This window comes from Tetrao urogallus, assembly GCF_951394365.1.
Source record: "Tetrao urogallus genome assembly, chromosome: 7".
Taxonomy (NCBI): domain Eukaryota; kingdom Metazoa; phylum Chordata; class Aves; order Galliformes; family Phasianidae; genus Tetrao; species Tetrao urogallus.
The window spans coordinates 3,626,088-3,646,713 of record NC_136820.1 but is presented as its reverse complement, the minus strand read 5'-3'; the positions used below and the strand labels follow the sequence as shown (position 1 = coordinate 3,646,713).

At 34.7% G+C, this 20,626-nt stretch overlaps 1 protein-coding gene across 4 annotated transcripts in view; it reads left to right on the top strand.

Moving 5' to 3' along the window:
* The window catches only part of LRRFIP2 (LRR binding FLII interacting protein 2), a gene marked incomplete at both ends in the record, with an annotated part of 39,528 nt that overhangs the window by 1,192 nt on the left and 17,710 nt on the right, over positions 1 to 20,626 (top strand). The window contains 12 exons of one of the 4 annotated variants that reach the window (XM_079538587.1): positions 4,296 to 4,382; positions 5,802 to 5,852; positions 8,089 to 8,142; positions 9,767 to 9,832; positions 11,624 to 11,665; positions 12,501 to 12,566; positions 13,721 to 13,795; positions 14,263 to 14,310; positions 14,391 to 14,435; positions 15,725 to 15,772; positions 15,871 to 15,927; positions 19,042 to 19,149. In XM_079538587.1, coding sequence (XP_079394713.1) covers positions 4,296 to 4,382; positions 5,802 to 5,852; positions 8,089 to 8,142; positions 9,767 to 9,832; positions 11,624 to 11,665; positions 12,501 to 12,566; positions 13,721 to 13,795; positions 14,263 to 14,310; positions 14,391 to 14,435; positions 15,725 to 15,772; positions 15,871 to 15,927; positions 19,042 to 19,149 — 747 coding nt within the window. The remainder of the gene's footprint in view (positions 1 to 4,295; positions 4,383 to 5,801; positions 5,853 to 8,088; positions 8,143 to 9,766; positions 9,833 to 11,623; positions 11,666 to 12,500; positions 12,567 to 13,720; positions 13,796 to 14,262; positions 14,311 to 14,390; positions 14,436 to 15,724; positions 15,773 to 15,870; positions 15,928 to 19,041; positions 19,150 to 20,626) is intronic. The other 3 variants (XM_079538588.1, XM_079538589.1, XM_079538590.1) reach the window with 3 other exon arrangements.

Here is a 20,626-nt window from a genome sequence, read left to right as displayed (position 1 = left end):
GGTGTAGTGTGTGAGGTTTGGGGTTGTTTTTTTAAAATTTCTTTTACTTTCTTACAATGTTCATATTTAAGGAAGTACTAATCTCACTGCTTCTCGCCACTCTATAATTTGACATAATTGAGATCATTATTTTTATTCTGTGGGATGTGTAAAAAAAAAACCAAAGTCTGTTGGAACCAACAAACATCTGCAAAAATGGAAATTATGGTGTCAAATTCTTTGGCACTGAATCAATAATCTCACATCTCTATGGTCATTTTTTTCATCAGTTGAATCTGATGTCTTGTCTTGTATGAAAGCATTCAATGGAAAGTCACTGTCATGGGATCTGGGGGACTTGAACAAATTGCTTTCTCCTTGTCAGTTTTCTTTTGCTCTTTCTCTCTTGTATCAGATAACTTTGCTGTTAGCATCCCCTCCCCTTTACCTGTTGTAGTACTAGCCTGGAAAGCTTTCCTGTCTTCTGCTTGCTGTGGGCGTTTGCATTGAGGCAAGCATTTCCTCTGTGCTGTTGCACTAAATGTGACAGGAGCTAAATCTTCATCATATAAATGTTAAGATTTTGTTGTTTGTATTCTTTACTTAGTGGCAGTTGGACAAAAAGCAGGCGTATCAGACATAAATGTAAAACAAAAGATACAGCTGAGGAGAGACAAGAAATCCATCTGGTGTGTAAATGACTGTGCTGTCGTGGAGAGACAGTAAGGAGAGGATGAGAGTAAAGGAGCATGGAAATAAGCTGAAGAAATGAGCAACAGGAGAGAAAACTGAAACAACTTCCCTCAAAAAGAAATATGAAATAAGCTTTAATGAGGCTGGTGAGGTAACTGTAGAAACTAAAATCAAAATACTGTTACTTTCTAGTGATTGCCTTCTTGCAAGTGAGGTGAAGGAGGAAAAATTCCTTTCCATACTGTGGAGGCAAATTTTATGTTCGCTTAACTTTGCGGAGAGGAAAACATCTACCATGTCGCCTTTGTGTGATAGTAAGCTTTTTCTTTTTATGAAGAATTTCATCAATGCTGTGAAGATGCTGAGAAAAAAACACTTCAGAAAGAAGACTCCAGACTGTCTGCCAAAGACATTCAGATTTAAATCTGGTCTTTTTCCTCTTTTTTTTTTTTTTTTTTTTTTTTTTTTTCTTCCTTTCCTACAGAAACTATTTGGATGCTAACTGAAGAACCAGGTGCTAGATAAAGTAGTTCGGAAGTTCTTAAAAAGATTGCAGCAACAAATTTATTTAAAATAAAAATGGAAAAGAGGAGAAATGAATTATGCAGAGGCAATTTTTAAAATAATTGCAAGTAGTTTTTAGTGACTATTTTTAGGTGAAAATGAAGAAACTGACCATATCACCAGTAATGGAAAGAGGGCATTCACTTCCAGTGCCATGTTTTCTAAAATAACGTACTCTAATAAGAGGTGTTTCTTGACAGATTGTGTACTTGAAAACAGCAAAAATATGAATATATATTTCTAGAATGAAATGATGCTTATATAGGCTAAGGAAATACGTTTTTATAATATATAATACCTTTGTATCTGTTTTGAAATGAATGAGATGAGTTCCAGAACTCAGAAGTAAATGAATATTTTAGCTCTTCTTTGAGCAGCAGAGCTGATACCTGAAGAAATGCAGATACAGTGCTTGATTTAAAGTCATGTCTGTGCTTAGACTGAAGGTAGAAGATGAGGAACAGTGCATATGTATTTATGTACAGAACAAAACAAAAAATATTACTGAAATCTTTTTTTTCCTGTCCAAATAAAGTAGCAAGGGCCTCTTTCTCGTGTTCCTATCTACTTGATGTATGCTATTACAGGTATCTTATCTGTCTGTTACTTCCTTTCTTGATCATTTCTCTGAATAAATCTCAGGCAAAGTCACTGTCTTAATTTTCCTGTTTGCCTTCCACTATAATGAAGGAGTTTCTTTTCTTTTTAGCCACTAGTTAGGTGTACTGGTGTGGATTGAGCAGGCTTGGATACTTCATCTTTTTTGCAATTGAAACGACTAAGAAATCTCAGCTATCACTTTCTTTTTCCTTACAGCAGTTGGAAATCCCCTTAGAAGCTTTTAAAATAGTTTCATGTTTGCTAGATAGTAGACAGTGCAGAGTTTAATTTTGTTGCTTCAGGAACATTTGGATTTGATACATCGCTTCTTAAGAAGCTGTGTTTAAATTCCGTGATATTGTAATATATTTTCATAAGAAACATTTCTTCTGATTTTAAAACTATATGAAAAACAACAATTGATAAAACTGAGCTGAAGGCTCTGTTGGCCAGTCTTTAGTTTCTTAAGATTGTTATTTATTTATTGCAAGCTGTAAAAATCAACCTGTACTGACTCCCAACTGCATTTGAGCAAAGAATATTTTAAGAATGTTTTTCAGTTCAAGTATTGATTGAATTATGAAAGCATTAGAATCTTACTGTCTGTTCTTTCCTTTTTTCCTGATTAAAAAAAGTCTAAATTTCTTTTTTTTGTGCCACTTCTGTGGTCCAAACAGCTTCGTCTTTTCAAGTCAGCTGTCTGTGCAGAGCTGCCATGGCACTGTATTTCCCCTAGTAGATATGTGAGACTATTTCAATCTAGTTGAAGAATTTCTTTTGTTTTGTAACAACTTTTACAGACTTTCTTCAGTATCACAAAAGAGTAAATAGCATTCTTCCTGAGTGCTGCTATGTCCTTATGAATAATGGTTATTTCTTTAATAATTAATTGCTTAATGCTCATTTTCAGTTTCAGCTACATAGTTATCGTGGTTTTCATGACAAGTCTGCTGTCTAACAACTCCATAGTAAATAAAGAATAATTGATGGCCTTTTGAATGCAGTGTGATCTAAAGCCTTGCATTTTGGTGTTTTTTCAATTCTGTACTTTTTTTTTGATGAATCTAGTTGCTCAGATTAATAATTAACGCAGTACCAAACTGTTTCTTTTCCTGTTTTTTTTTTCTATAACAAGTTGGGATTTTTTTTTTTTTCAATTTCAGGCATATATTTTATGACCAATATGTTAATAGTACTGTTCTGAGTATTATAGAAGGTTCAGTAAAATGAGGAAACATTGGGTTTTCCCTCTAGAAACATGGTTGTGAAACTTAAGCTGCAGGGCTAGGAGAGAATGGTGAAAAGGGAGTTGACTTTTACCATGCATCAATAAACAGACTTGCTCTGTTTAACCAAAAAGCCTTACCAGTCTAAAGGCTGTTTGCTTATGTCTGCTGATCTGTAGGTGATCTTTGAGGTGCCGTGAGATATGGTTTATTAGCTTAGTGGTAGTAATGGTGATAGGAGGACAGTTAGACTAGATGATCTTGTAAGTCCTTTCCAATCTTGTGATTCTATGATTCTATAGATAGATCTGAAACTAGGCGTATCAGCTACATGAATCCTCCCTCTTTTTGTACAGCATGTGGAAATAATCTCCCATGTAAGCTATGATCACAGGCAATTGCAGAGCAGGGTTACAAGTGAGAAAAGACTTCCTGTTGCTGGGGATTCCCTTGCTCTCTTGTATGTGGTCCTTAGGCAGGAAGAGCAGCCTTTGAGAAGTGATCAAATAGTGGCAGTCAGTAGTGCTGGCACTGATTTCCAATCATTTCATCTACATATGCAGAATAGAGAGAAAACATCCTTGAACTGTTTGAAATTAAGACTATTTTAAGTAACAAGGCTGTAATGTTTTTTGCTGCTTTTTTTTTTTTTTTTTTTTTTTTGTTATTTGATAATTCTTTGGTAGATATTTTTGTCCTTGTGACATCATTCAAACGCTAATTTCCCTTTCTTTTTCCTGAAGCATGGTAGGTAATCACGATATTCATGCATCTGATAGGTTTCTAGTGTTTTACATAAACCTATGGTGTACCGATGACAAAAGCAGGAAAAAAAACAAAACAAACAAAAAACCCCAACCCTTAATTAAGGCAACATCCCATTGAATTTTGCAACCTCAAAAAAATTTTGTAAAATTGTTCTGGATAATGGAAGGTATGAGTTTTCGGTTCTCAGTGCTCCTTTTAATTAAATTTAGAAGAACAGGATTTTTTTATGGCAAACTTGTCATCAAGAGTTTAATATTTCAAAAAACAGAGAACTTTGATCCATTCATTATCCAAATGTGAGAAATGTGGATATTTTGGGGAATGTGAAGTTGTAAGTGGAAAAGAAGTCATGTTTTGGTGATGGTGATCAATTCTGGATTAGGTGAAGAGGTTATTACATTCAATATGCAAACAGTTACGCACAGAACTTATTTTAAACTTGGAATGTTTTCAATTTGCTTGTAGGCTGAAGCCAGACTTGCAGCAAAACGGGCGGCTCGAGCAGAAGCAAGAGATATACGTATGAGAGAGCTGGAGAGGCAGCAAAAAGAGGTAGTGTTAAAGTGCCAGGAGTCACTGCAAACCTGTGCTAAAATCCTTAGTTTTGTCCTTCAGTGTAATTCAATGTTGTTCTGGGACTTTGAGCATCAGATAACTGTTAGCTCTCTTTCTCCTTCCCCCTCTGTTCCAAACTGTACTCTTGTTACCCTCCTCTTTCCTATGGATTATATACTCAAGGTTATCTTGCTTTTTCATCTGTGCTTAACACCTCACAAAATATTAGTCTGAATACTGATTTTGAACTTGAGTAATATTTAAGGCCGTAAATATTTAAGGCTGTATTGCAGAAAAAAATCTGCTGTACAAGTAGGCTATTAGAACTCGTGCTTCCAAAGGAGAAATAAACTATTTGTAACATTCTTTTTTTATTCTGCCTTTGCGGGCAAATGAGGTATTTGAGTGTTTTACCATTAACAGAGCAGTGAATTCAGTGTGTTAACATTTAGAAGTGGGCATAAATGAATTCATGTTTTTATGAGATATTTATATATTACTGCTTATTTCTTTTAAACGTTCAGAAGAGAATGTAAGTGGCAATGTCCAGGACTCAGGTGTGCACAAATAATTTTGTGTAGAAAGGAACAGTTTTCAGTATCTAATGTGAAGCTTAATATTGTTTGGATACGAATCAGTACACTTCCACCTGAGACATCTGGCTTGTATTGCTTTTGTAAACATTTACTGTACTGTAAAACACACTCAGCAGTTTTTGTCTGTTGTTGCTGTGAAAAAGATTCATTCTAAGTATGGATAACTGGTAGCACAGTGTAGATAATACATGTATAACACTGCTGAATATAAAGGTGAAAGGATGATGGAAAAGCAGTTTTTGCTCTATTTTTATTTATAATGCATTCAGTAACTGGATAATATGAGTATGTGACTTCAGATATGCAATTTTCAGTCAATGTCTTCCCTTTTGATTGCACTCGATGTTTACAATAAATATTTACTGTTAGGATTTCTGTTTAAAACAACTTACTGGAATTGGGATAATATTTACACACTGTGTTTTACTGCACACATTTCTCCTTTAAAAAAAAAAATCACTTTTTTTGACTGAAAAAGCATAAAGAAGGCAGATTGTCAGCTGTGTTTGATTATTCCATGGTTACTGCAGTCTGCTCAGGTTTTCACATGGCAAGCAGAAGTTTCAGTGTTTCAGTTACTTCATGTAGTTATTCAAATCTGTGTAAATGATATTTGCTTTTTTTGCTGTGATGGTAAGTATTGCTTATAAAATACATGTTTTTATGTGTCTTTCATTACTACATACCTTGTTGTCTAACTGCTGTTGTATCTGATGCTACTTTGAAGATTACATGGCAATGAACTTAGGTTTGTCTGGAGGTTTTGATTTGGAAACTATTTTGTAAATGGTTTGTTTTTGTTTTTTTTTACATTCTGTAGTTTTCTCAGCATTCATATGATACAAAATGGGCTCATATCCAGAAATGGATGGTAGGCTAAAACAACCTTTTGTGCATGTTTTTGCCACTCAAGGAACTAACAGGATTTGGAGGAAATAATTTACTAATGGTTTGTGGTGTGTCATTTTGTGCTGTCTTGAACTGCTGGAAAAAAAACATGCATAATAGCTGAGTATGGGTGTGGATTTGCAAGAAGCAAATGGAAGCAAAAAGGAAGAAACTTAAATGAGATGTATATTGTTGACATCATATTCTGACTTGAGGTTATGTGTCCTTCTTCAAATTTACTTCAGTTTCAGTATTGGTAAATGTCTTTTCAATAGTAAATATTTTTACTTCAGTGAATTTGAGGGATTTGGCTTGTGGGGTTTGGTTTGAGGCTTTCTCCACTGTTTTCTTGGCAGAGTTGCATTTATTTCCTTTTTGAGTAACAGCAAACAGTGGTTATTTCGTTGATCATCGATTAAGTCGCTTTTGTGACTTAAATCTTCGAGTAATATGTTTTAAAACAAAACAAAAATGCTTTGTGTTACTTTCATCCTTTCACCCCTTGCCCTTTGCTTCCTCTGACTAGGGAGGCATATGAATAGTTGAATTACAGTCCTAGAGAGTTGCTTCTCAGTTTATACTGATTTAGTCTGTCTCTTGAGAGAATTCCTCTTAAAAAGAAATGTTGTTGTGAATTGGTGGGAATTTGGGGGGATTGCTTTTATCCTGGCGTTCGCTGTGAATGATTTGAATCAAGAAGATTTAGGACGTGCCAAAAGTAGTCATAAGGTAGTGACTGTTAATTGGCACTAAGGATGAAAAAGGCTGGTCTGTCATTAGAATTTCACTTGCAGAAGTTGTGCTGAGCTGGTACTGACTCTGCCTAGCTAGCATGTTTGTGTGGTAGTTTTCATGTCACTTATAATGAATCAAAACAGGTTCCGTTAACATGTGATAAAATGTGCATTTATGTACACTGCTCTCCCTCCCCCCCCTTCAAAAAAAAACAAAAACAAAAACAAAAACCAAAACCAAACCACCCATGTGTTCCATAATGCAAATCTCCTTTGTGAGCAATTTCACTTCAAAATTAGGCAACCGTGTACAGAAAGTCAGGCTTTTCATGATTCAGGTATGTTACTGAGGAAACACTGGTGTTATACAGGCAACCAGGAGGAATTTTATCTAAGCATTGAGCTTCTGCTTGCAGACTGCAAAAATGAGTAGCAGGTATTTATTCCATGGCACGATGTTCATTTTAAAACTCAAAGTAGTTGTTACAGAGAGGAAGACTAAAATGTCGTTATGTAATCCATCTCTTCTTATGGTAATACAAGGATAGAATAATAAGAAGATGTACAATTTTTTTTATTGCCAATTTTTTTATTAACCAAGCAATTTTTGAATAGTTAAACATGCTAATATACCCAGTAATAATAATATAGAAAGTAATCTTGTGACAGTAATGATATGAAAGCTGTCTGTAGGAAGCTGAGACTTGACATGTGAAGATCAATAGCTTACAATCTTCATAATAGTTTGATATATGGTAAAATGGTAGGAAGTGATTTATTTGAGTAAAGATCCTAGTTCTAGAGCCCTGTTCTAGTTTTCAAATGGGATTGCTTTGAAATTATTCTAAATTTATTTACCTTTTGTAATGAAAATTTTGAGATGCTTATTTGAGACAATATAAACATTCCTTGATCTTTCAAAATAAAAGGTGAAGGTCTCTTAGCTACCTCCCCAGTTGTGTAAGTTAGGTTCGTCATTTTCCACGGACACTACAGATGTCAGCTTCCTATAGATTCTGTAACTGATCCATTTGCTTAAGAAGCTTTATTCCTATGGGATAGAATATTTGAAATATACATCAGGAAATAGAGAACAATAATCTCCATAAGGGTTAAAATGCCTTTGTAAAATGTAATTCTGTAAAGCTTTTTAAATGGACTTTAAAAAAATCTTCTGCATTTTCTACATTAGTACAGTAATCAGAAGGTTTCTGTGCTGGACTCTAACTAAATAATTATATTCACCTTTCTCATTTTCATTTTATAACATAATGCATTAATATACTTCCAAAATCAGGTGAAATCACAATTCCTCCTGACATGAATCTTGAATGACTTCACTTACCACAGCGACTATTGAAAATAATACATGGCATTAAAAGTGCTAACAGCATGTTGCTCACCTTCACTTGCTTTTACTTTGTCATTTTCTTTTTTTTTTAATGTTTTTTATTACTATGAATAACTCTATTTCTTCTTTCCCAGGAAGATTCAGAGAGGGCCAGGTATTCTCACCGGTCCAGTCGACATTCATGTTTGGTTCGTGTTACAACTGTATTTTTTCCCTTGCCACAAGGCCCTTCTTAAAAAGTACAATTAAAGTTATTTTTAAAAATAAGTACAATTTCATGTTATCAGGAAGCAGATGATGCTTTCAGCATTAACGATTTGGGGGACGGTATTTTAAATCACGTGTGATGTGGAACTTCATTTGGTATTTTATTTCCATCAATTCTACATAAGTATTTCATGAATGTTTTTTATTGTATGCATTTGTGTCTTTGCATTTAAAAAGAATATCAATCGTCACATTTTATATCTTTGAAGTTAATGCTGTGAATACCTTGAGTTCTTTTCCTCTTCTGTTTATAATAATTTATGGTCAGTTTCCGTGGCTAACAGTAGGGCTTGGAAATTGCTTAGAAACGCATATTATGAAACATTTGATTCCTTAGAATAACTTATGTTTAATGACAGTTTGTAAGGGTCATCTTTTAGTGTTAGTCCAGCCTACTATTAAATGAAGTATTTCTTTAAAAATATCTGAATAACTGTCTTCATTTAGGCTTCAGATATTGCCTGTTAGTAAGAATCGATTGTTTTTCCTTGAAGGGTAGAGCAATAAAATTCCTGCAGCAGCTGCCCATTGTCTCTGTGGGTACTGTTACACACCAGGAGCTCACTGTTGGATGTGAAGCTGCTATTGACAATAACAGTTCAGATGGCAGTGGTCTCATGGGGAGAAGTTCTCTTTTCCATTTTGCCTGTGTCAGAAGTTCTGCAAATAGAAAAAAAAAAAAATTAATATTGCTTCCGTTGACTCAGTCATCCTATAGATAAGGACCACTTACTGAAGATGAATAATACTAGTTGGTAACTTCAGCTTTCATTCCCAATCGATGCTTGTGGTCTTCTGCTCGCTGTTGTGTTTTCTTGCACTTCAGATAGTACTGTTTCTATAATACTTGTGGGATAAAGAGGAGTATCTGAAGATGTGTTCTGAAGAAGAAATACAGTGCAGGGTTTTATTTATTTGAGAATGTGGGAATGTATTATTTGTTAGCGACAAAGCCTTACCCGAATGCTGTGAGATACCCCAAACACTGGTAGTAAAATGATTTATTGTTGTACTGGCTTTCCCATAGTCTTTTTGAATGAAAGTGGTGCTAAAGAACAGTTGTAATAAAGGCCCAAGGTAGGGACAAGTTAAAATATTAAAAGGGTTGGGTCTGTTTAGTTCACTGGAATAGAATGTTCTGGTGTGACTTAAATAAAAATGATTGCCATTTGCTACGAGCAATTAGAAATCAAATTCAATTTGTCAAAGATTATGTAACATCTTACACGTCTCTGTGTTAAATAAGTGCTTCTACATTTTTTTGTCACAGGTGTTTTCTCCAAATAAACACTTTTACTGACCTAATATTGACTACTTTGCAAACAACAGTTGGCTGACAGGGAGAGAAAAAATATTGTATTGTAAGTGGAGACAAAAACCTGTGAAATAATATAGATTTGCTCAGATTTGTTCTTACACTTGTTCACTTAGCAAACAAATACGTGGAGATTGAGAGTAAATAATTTAGTGAAGCTCAACAGTTACCATTAGAGAGTCTTCTAGTGACATTGTATATTGAAATATTTTTGCAATTTCATTCTTAAGAGTCCTTTGGATAGCAGTGGGTCTCACAGGAGCAGAACAAGTACCACCAGAAGGAGAGATCTTGTGGTGTGTAACCCAGAATGAGCATGCCTTGATGTGTTCCCATTATAACCCTTTCAATCTCTACTTACCAAAGCAGTTGCTTGGTGAAAGCATGCTTCTTCAAGGAAAACGCTGCTTATTGAACTGCTGGAATAACTGATGTAATCAAGCATTTTATCTGTGATAGCAAATTTGGGGGCATAAGGAAAAACTCGAAGTTTGAAGGGAGTTAATCTCTCAGTCTCTCCTAATGTTTGCGAAAGAGAAGTAAAATCAGGTGACAGAGGTGGTGCATCAACCTTGGTGGGTACAAAAGTGTTCCTGGAAGTTCTGTCAGGAAGCATTTTGTTCTCAACTATTTTTTAAAGTAAATTTATTGCTATGCTATTTCTGCATTCTGGACTAAAATATGAATGAAATTCTACTTTTTTTTTTTTATTTTATTTTTTTTTTTTTTTAGAAATCTGTGGTTGTATCTGATTTGTGTCACTCAGAGCTTAGGCAGTTTTTCAGTAAACATTTACATGAAAAAAGATTTTTTTTGTAAGCTCTTAACACTTTATAGTTGAGATGTAAGTTAAACTCTGCAGAATTCTCAGACATACCAGTAGATAAGAGAAATTATTTTTCTTGTCCTCCCAGTGATTCTCACCAAAACTACAATTTGGTAGTGCTCTAGCATGCTATTAGCATATTACTGTGTTCTTGAATCATCTTCAACTTCTGCTTATTTTTGCTTTAAGAAAGCTTAGGATAATAGTGAGCAGCATTTTGAATTGTGCATGATGTACAGTCAGAATGACTGTTATACATATGAGTTGAAATCAAAAGAACAAGCTTACTGTGTAAAGCCTAAGATGTATGTTCTTCTTTTTTGTTGTTGTTGTTTGGTGTTTTTTTTTTTTTTCTAATTAATATATAGATTCTCTAGAAGTCTTTGAATGACAAAAGACATGGGAACACTGGGAAACTTATTACAAACGAATTTCCTAAAGCATTCCTAAGTCTGGTGGACTGAGAGATAAACTATCATTCTGCTGTCATTCCATTTTCCCAGATTCAGCTAATAATATTGTTGCTGAATGTCCAAAAAAGACAAATATACAACATTGGATTGTTAAATTGATTTTGTTTATATATAAACACAAGGCTGATGTGGACAGGAACACTCAGCGTTCACATGAACACAGGCAGCCTCATTCTGCTCCTGTGTCATGCTGACTAAGAGGAAGGCTGGTCAGTGAGCAGTACTTACATGTATGCAATATGGATCCCTCCAGTAACTGGCCCTAGGCACTCAGTCTGTCCAGTCGTTTGCCCTGGGCCTCCATATCCAGATGTGCACCCAGGAAAGTAGTTAGAAGTGGGCTTTAATAAGAAGCCAGATCAGACTGTCTTGATGAGGCAGAAGGCATGGCCAGACAAGGACAGTCACCAGAAGTGTTTTTACGCACAGAGAACCCCTTTTATCTCCACCGTTCTTCCCTCATGCACCCGTTCCTTCCAAAAACACTTCTCTCTCCTTTTCCCCAGCTGATCCCTAAATGCTATTTCCCTGCATCCCATATTGTCTTCGGTGCCCTAGAGGCTGTAAGTTCCCATGCTCTGTAAGGTGCTCTGGGGAGCCCCTACATTGTGATGTGTTTTGTACCTCAACAGTGGGGTTGACTGATGGTGATTGACTCCTTTTCCTGTGTAGCTATCTGCCTTTCATCATGTAACACAACAAGCACTGCCTCAGTTTAATGCAATTTTATTTCTGTTCTGTTTTCCTTTCGTAAGTAAGCATTTTCATTTCTTCTTCTTTTACCTCAGTATGACAGTGCTAAGGATAGACCTGCAAGATATTCGGTCCCTGTATGTTCACACTTTGCATGTTTTTTGTGTGAATGTAGACTGTGATTTGTTCTTACACAGTGTGATGACACTAACTTGCTACTTTAAAAATGACTTTTAAAAAAGAGAAGATTTGTGCTATCACACTTTAAGGTCAAGAATACTATTTCCCCACTTTCTGTGGGGAAGAAGTCTAATGAAGTAACGTATAGACAACTAACAGCTATTTTACAGTAGGTACTTTAGTCATTGCTAAACCATAAATGTAATTAAGTGCAACTTATAGAGCACATAATTAAAAAAAAAAAAGCAACACTGTATCTGTATGTACACATTTGTATTCTATATTTCATATAGAAGATTAAACTTAATGTAATATACTGGGTTTTTTTTCGGTCTAGAGAGAAAAGCGTGTGGTTTGTATCCCTTCTTACCATTATGAAGCATTGTAGTTCTAATATGGTATTATAGTAAGTAAGATTTGTGTGCATGTCCTTCAGCAAAATGAAGCACCAATTCCACTCAGAAGCATGTTAGCAGCTTAAAAAGCTAAATTTGCTTATTTGAATAATCTGCAAATAGGCAGCATAATAAAAACAGTGTTTAAAATAATCTGTAATATTAAGCACTTTTAAGTTGATTTTTGCTTTTACATTTCTTGTGTGAGGTAAATACTTTGGTTCTAACCAAAGATAAGGATGGTTATAATTTTACTTGTCTTTTTTTTTTTTTTTACACAGTGTTAGATGTATGGCCTATTTTTCTGGTCACGTAATGTCTTGAATTGACATTTTGTGTTTTAAGAATGAAGCTGCTGTTTTGTAGTGCTATTAATTTTTCTAAATTTGATTCTTAGAGTCATGCTTACGGTGAATCTCACAGTACAAAGAAGAAAACTGCTTATTCCCGTAAAGATTTATTGGTTAGTTTTCTATGATATTTATTATAGATACACTGTCTAGATTGTTATGTACTAATACAGTACATGAATAAATGGATTGGCTTGCTGATATATGCATTTATTTTATTTTATTTTTTTGCTAACAAGGGAACTTGTAGTACTGACCAAATTCTGACAAGTTGAGCGTTTTGACTTGACACGTCAGTAGGGCTACGTGGATAGAGCTCATCTGAATGAAAAATACCATTCAGTGAGAAGCCTTTTCAAATGGCTTAGAAGTGGCACTTCTGTGAATTAAAGTTTATTCAGTCAGAACGGAAATATGGGTTTTTATTACTTGTGCTTTGACCACTACTTGTTAGAGTTTAACTGTAGTTTTGAACTAGCTAAGGTGGTATTTACCATAAACGTTGCCATTATTCATGTGAGTTCTTGAGGAAGATGTGGGTTATTGTGATCTTCTGAACACTCTTCTAGAAAATCCAGTGTGTGGCATCAATGTAGTGCCAGCATTTGGAGGCAGTTTTTCAGGGATGCTGACAGCTGATGACATAGCAGTGATTGGAGCAGTGGATGTGTGGGTTGAGACAATGCTGAAAGTACTACATTGTGCCATGTACTTGCCTCTCTGTTCTCTCTCTCTCTTATATAATTTCTTCTCACATATGTATATGCATATGTGTGCTATTTGTCTGTGAAATGTATAAAAGCAACAATAAGCTAGAGTTTCAGCTGTTAGCCCTCAGAATTTGTGCTTGGTGTAATGCACAGCGTTAGGCTATGGACTAAGAGTGATGATGCAAACGTCCATTCCCTATTAGATTCTTCTCTCCCTCCACATTCTGATATAAGTTGGTATCTAATAGAAAAAGAAAGATAAAATAAACAACTGTAGTAATCATTAGTGAGTTCTGTCTCATGTTTTTCATATATTTCATGTTGTACTTGTCAGGGTTTAGTCAAACTTCTTAGGGTTTTGTTATAAGGGAGCGTAACACAACTGTTCTCTACTTTGGGCAAGACATTAAGAGTATGGCATATGCTAATATGTGGCAAAAAAAAATCCCAATTTTTGAACTTGGAAATAGCTGGGCTGTCAAATTTGGTCTTTCAATATTAGTGTTTCTTTCTCTTGCAATATTAGTGTTTCTTTTCTTTTTCTTTCCCTTTCACAGAGTGGACTTTACCATGATCAGAGAAATTATAGCAGCCTTAGATATAGCAAACCGATTCCTTCCTACTATACTCGGGTCTGTCCTTCCTTCCTATATTTGTTGCTTAATATATAAAGTACATACAGCATGTTAAAAATCTAGCCCCAGTATGCTACTCATTGTACATTGCTGTGAGTGATAAATTAACAGCCTGATGAGGTAGATTGCATCTCACAGTAACTGCAGGTATGTTTGTGGTCATGTTTAAATAAGTGTCCAAAGGAAATTGATGTCTTTTAAACACTACTTAATTTATTGCTACTTTTGTTTGATAAAAATTCTAGACTATTCTACTGAAAGTTGCATGTTTCGTTTTCAAAGATGATGGATTTTCCTGGAATGTTTATCCATACTTTTCTTAAAAGTTCTTACATATTTTGCAACTATAATAGATTACTTTCATCTTTAGAACTTTTGGTGAATGTAAAGCAACTGATAAGAACATAAGTTGTACACAGAAAAAGTTTCTTTCTCTCTTGTTTTCTCTGTTCTTCGCATTACAGTCGTCTTCTCTATACAGTGATCCAGTGGCAACAACTAGGAGTTACAGGGTTAGTACTACATGAAAGACATTTTTTCTCTAGATGTTTTAATGGCCTTTGAAAAATCAAAATTATGCTTTTCTTTATAGGTGTCTCCTTCTGTAAACACTGGTTTGATAAGAAGTATCAGTTTGGTTCGTAAGCCCCATTTTGCACGGTTGCCTTAAGTTTGTATTGTATGGCCGTGTGGCTTGACAGCATTACATGTGCATTCTTCTTGTGCTCTTAAATATACATAATTCATGCATCTCGTTTTGGGGAGGCATTAGTTCAGGGTCCTTAAATGCTAGGTTTCCCCCTTTAAATTGCTTTTGTAATTGCTATTTGATGATCTTTTTACGGACAAAAATAAAGTTTATGAATACAGCAGTAATGTTCATGAACATTGGCCTTAGAGTTAGTTAATCTAAGCATGATAGACAACAACTGCATGTGTAATATTTTAAAAAATCTAGCAATTGAATGAGAGATTCATTGTCTGGATGTTACAGAAATTTGTGGTAAATACATTTCATGTACTTTCAAATAAGATGCCAGAATTAAAACTTGTAAGTGTGCAAAAGTGCAAGTGGGCATCTTTGCAAAGTACAAAGCAGCTAGAACAAGAATGGCTAAGTAGCTCCATAAAGCTTCTATTTAAAAGGTACTGTGTATGCTTGAAACTTAATGCCTTTTACTGCTACAGCAATTCAAATCTAACTTAGCTGCCACCTAGAGAAGTTCTGAAACTATGTGAGAGAATAGTCAAATTTTTTAGATGTAATATTTGTATTTGTAATATGCACTTATGCACTTGAATTGCAAGCAATTTGCTTCTTGATTTTGTGTGTGTTTTTGTCATAACATTAGAAGATCCAGTGAGAGAATGCGACTGTGATAACTGCGATTGCATATAATTCTTAATTTCTATTGGAGATAGCTTCAGAGGTAGGGGAAACCAACACGAGGCTCTAAATTTTTATTCAACGTGGTGCCAGAGCTTCTGTTATTGTTCCATACATAAATAGATTTCAGCCTGGCACTCCGAAAAAGTTCTTCAGGAAAATCTGCATGGGTTTTCAAGATGGATAAGTGTACGGTACGACTTCAGTTCCCAGGGTGGTTTGCAACTTCTAAAAACAAATTTCACTTAAAATATTCATTTTTCTGAAAAAAGCTGACTTTCAAAGCTTATTTAGCTATTTTTCACTGAAATTTAGATTATATTGGGAAGTAGACATCATATTAGTTGGAGGAAATGCTACTGGCAATTCTTAAAAACTTCTTCATCCTTTTAAAAAACATAAATAGCAACTGGAAAATGCTTAGCTGGGTAAGATAATAAAAATGAGATTTAATTTATCAGTGCATTTCAGTGTGTGAGTGTGTGACAGTAATTTCTGAGTCAGAATATAAATGGCATTTTATTCCCTCTGTTTCTCAGGCATCTTTGAGTGGTGATGGATTACGTAGCTCATGTAGTTCTTGCACTGTAAGTGTTACAGGTTTTCTGTTGCTTCCTTCAAAATTTTGGTTTTTTGGAGACATAAAGCAATGAAAATTAAGAAAATTTTCAACACTTTTCTTTAGCCATCTGAATACAGTTGGTATTCTTCAAGAGCAAGCTCAATTCGAAGTAGTCCTGTGGTGAGCATTCCTTTGCATGTTTTGCTGAATGCTTTGATACTAACACACAGCAGCTATGAGAATTTTCACTGATTGAAATGAACAGAGAGTCATTTTACTGATTAATTAGATTTTCACTTTTTTTTATTAAAAAATTGCTGCTTAACAGAGATGTAAATTTTACCAAGGTGTGAACTTCAGGCAGTGAGATAATGAAATAAAGAAGCAGTAAGGAGTTTCCTGTTTTAAGCATCTCTCAAATGTTTGTGACGTACAGAACTGGAAAGAACTAAGTGCTGAAGTGCAGTACTTTGTGCAGTTACCACCTTATGTCACAGCTGGATCCCAGCATGTGGAAAAAGTCTTCCTCTGGGAGAAGAGGACTGATGTCAACTTCAGTGTTGTTCATATCGTGCACTGAGAAGTAATCAGCTCACTTTTCTGGTGACTGGTACTTAAAAATGAGATAAACTTGTTCCTGAATTAGATAAAAAATTAGATAAACTTGTTAAGCTGAAACTGTTGCTCCAAAGATGACTTTTTTGTGCTGCAAAGTGATTTTTAATAGCTACACCATGTTTCTGCCCCAGAGCAGCTCTGTCAGTTTTACTGATGCATCTGCTCATCTATTCTGCTACCCAAGAAAAGAATGTCAGCATTTTGTGTGGGTTAAACTGAAATAGTCATGTTTTCATTTTTCACATGTTCTTATCAGTGTTAGAAAGGAAAAAATGAAAAAAAAAAAAAAAACATTTGTCAGAAACTGATTGGTTTTTTTAGCTGCAATAGACTCAGACTAAAATTTAAGGAGCATAGGAAAAAGGGGCTTTTGCCATTTCTGTAAAGGGTTCCAAAACTTAGGAGTTACTGTCATCCATCTCTGAAGTCTTTTGGATGTTGAGTGTACTAATTGTCTCCTCTGTTTCTCAAGATAGAGTGTAATTTCTTATATATAAAACATATATATTTTGGAGTTTAGGTATCAGTTTTCAGTATGTTTGTGATATCATTAATGCCAACATATACTAGTGAAGATTTAATAGATTTCCAAGTGGAAAAAATTGAATGAAACAATTCTGAGAAGGATATTAAGTAGATGGAGCAAAAATCTTGCTCATAGCTCGATCATCACTCCATGTATTCTTTCTGTTGTTAATACTTGGTGTCAATGGGGTGTTGCATTGGAAATCAGCTCAGTAACCTTGGGAAATCAAAAGGGAGAATAGAAGAGAACATGAAATCAGAGTAGAAAACAACACTGAAAAACATACAAATCCATAGTGCTCTGCATCTGAAAAACCCATTAGGAAAAAGATGCAGGTGTGCTGACTACCTTCTCAGAGGTAGAACTGGCATATTGGGAAAAGGCTTCTCTTAAATTTTCTGATGAGGCTTTTGAAGATACGTTTTATGAACTTAACAGTAATGAAATAAATCTTTACTGAAGAGAAAAACCAGGGTAATTTTTGAGGAACACCTGAGCAAATTTTTTTTCCTTCCCATTGGCCACCATGAAGATGCATACTATTGAGTTTTACTCACAGTCTAAATGTGTTTTGATCCATTATTGTGCCTTCTGTTTGGCTTTGTATTGAGGCAATAAATATGTTAGACACATAATTGTTTGGTGCTGTAGGGTTTTTAATGTTGTTTTTGTTTGTTTTTTAATACAAGCCTTACTTCGTGCCTCAGCCTTCTGACCTAACTGTTTCTGTTTAAAAAAACACATACATATTACTGTTGAGAAAAAATATGCCTCAATAGTTGTTTCTCAAGCTTGTATAAGTCATTCATTTTATCTTCTTTTAAAGTTTTTTTTATTGCTTTTTATTATGCTTTAATTATAAGCATAGTTTCTTCACTGTTCCTCGCAGAACAGATCTTTCATTTGTGCTATACAAATTTCTTGGACAAACATTCAAACATTATTTTTATCTATAATAAAATACAGAAATATAAAAATTATAATGACTTAAGTGCAAGGGAATGTTTTCAATCCTTGTGATGTGCAGATGATGAAATGGAGAGAAATGCATCCTCTCTGATCTTGCCATGCAAGGGAAGAGTGATAGTATGGTGAGTTGGGTGGCATGGTGGTATTTGGAATTCCTTCTGGTTCCGTAGTTATTGTAAAGTGGCTGTAAGTATTCATCAGCTGCCTATTTTATGTCATGTTTGTGTGCAAGGCATCTCACCATCTTCAATCAAAATGAGATGAAGCTACATCAAGTATTTATTTCAAGTACAAAGATATTCTGAGTTATTTTTTAATGCTGAAAATTGACTGGAGGCCATGTATTTTCAAATTACTTACAGATTTTTCTTTCAGACTAGTACTTTTAAAACTAAACGCATTGTTCACATTTAACATATATGATGTGCTTTTAAAAAAAATATTTCACTTGAATTCCCATGTCAGTTGTAGTGATCGTCATGTGTTTAGATATATCTTGCCTTTTCTGTGAGTAATGTGAGCACTTCTTCCCCTCACTTTTTAGCCACTTGAGGGTGGCTTCAGGGAGAAAACTTTTTATTCCATTGTAAAGATTCTGAAAATTGAGAGAGTGAAAGCCCAGATTAGATTGATAAGAGTGTGATCCAAAGAAGAAACAACGTTTGTAGACAAAAGTATTCTTCTGTTTCTTGACTTCAGACTGTATCATCTGTTTTTACCATTTGCAATTTTATTCTCTTTATTTTTTTAAGGATTTATGTAGTTTGGCACTACTGATTCCAAGCCATTTTTCTACGTTTGACTGTACTTCTTATATTACTCAAATGATAGAAAATGGGTCAATAATAAATATCTAATGGTCTTGCTTTTAGATAAACACCTAGCTAGATAGACAATGATCAGAACAATAAATTTGAAGTGTACTTAAAAACTATGCATGGCTAAAGTATTGATAATGGTGTGGCACATGTATTATTTCTACAGAGACAATGTCTCAAAAATTCAGAAAAGAGTATTTTGCAGTTCTTACACTTCAAATCCAGGAATAAATTGCAACAATGAAAGTGTAAGTTGTTGCTACATCTAAAAAAAAAAAATCTTGTTCATTCTGTGGTATAATCTTATAATCTTCAGTTTTCTTTCAATCTCTTTTTTTTTTTTAATTTTTTTTTTTTTTCAAGTCCTCTGATTTTTCTGATAAAAGCGAAACTGCTGCTGACTATTTCAGTCGCTCCAACCGCAGGGGAAGCGTTGTTTCTGATGCAGATGATGTCCAAGGTTTGAATAGTGTGAGTGTAATGCTTGTTGTTACATTGTGCCAAGTAGAGCAAACTGACTAACCGTGAATTTTATTTTTGTTCTACAGAGGAGTAAATACTATAAAAGAACCCCGAGTTCTTTTGTCAAATAAGTCTGCTTGTTGAAGGATTGGGGCTTATTTCAGTCCACGAATTTTCTTAAAACTGTTTCATGTTGCATGCTGCTTTATTTTAAGGAGACTCTGCCTGTTGCCTGAAGCATGTAACATCTTAACACTTCACATTATTTTGACAGGTGATGAGCATAAGCATCCCTTCAATGTAAAAAATCTTTTTTTTTTTTTCCTTGTGGAAGTTTATTTTATGAAGTTAGCAATACCTAGTTTTGCTTTGTGGAGTTTTGGAGTACTAATATTTGTTTTAATGACAAAAATAGACTTAAGTACGTTATTGTTAGCATGTTCTAGTGTTCATTAATCCATTGTAAGAGTTTCTAAGAATCCTTTATTGAAACCATCTATGCCATCACCCTGAGTCCTAGGTTAACAGAGCTTGTCGCAGGAAAATTGGGATGACAGTTTTTCTGTGCGTTCCTTTGATCTGAGCTTCAAAAACCTAGCTGCCTTTGTTTTTTATTGCTGTTGTTAATTAAAGTTTTTATGTTTAATAGTAGAAAGAACAGGGAATTTTCTGTACGTAACCTTTGAATGATCAGGGCTAGCATATACAGTAGAAGGAAAAGGGCTACCTGATCTACTAGCAGCCTGCCACTGCTTAATTAGGTAAAAGCCAAGTACTTCTTAACTGTACATCTTGCAACCTCATGCTGCTCCTCAAGGCTAGAGCCTGGGAGAAGCTCCACAAGGAGATTAGTGTTGCACTCAGGTTACAACAAGGTTGGAGAATCTCCAACCTCAGGAGCTGGTGAAAGTTAACCACACAGAGCCTATAAATAAAAGCTAACCTGGGTTTCTGTTTGCAGCAACTCTGCTATGGTTGCAAGGTTGGACTAGATGACTACTAAAGAGTACCCTTACAACTGCTGTTTCTGTCATTCCACATTTTGACAGTATAATAGTCATATAGTGCTGCATAACTTGTATTTTATTTGTCTCTGTATGTGGTCAAAGTATGACAGAGAGCATTTATCTATTTTAAGTCTTAGCTTTTTTTAACTTACAGTAGAGCTTTTTTACTCAAGCTTGCTCTGCTGAAAGTGTGGAAGCTGAGACAAACAATTGTTATTTTCTCAGTTGTTTTTATTTATTTTAGTAAGTTAATTTGGAGTATGTAAAACTATTTATTCTTAATGTAAATGTAGACTATGATATTACTTTGTCTTTCCAAATGATTCTTCAGATCATTTGGATTTTTCATATCGTTTTTACCATCATGGGGGTGGCAAATATTACAAATTAAAATTTCAGTATATCATTGGAGATGACAAATCTGCCATGGAAATGCATTGTCAAGCTGTAGAAACCATAGCAGATGGAAAAAGATCTCA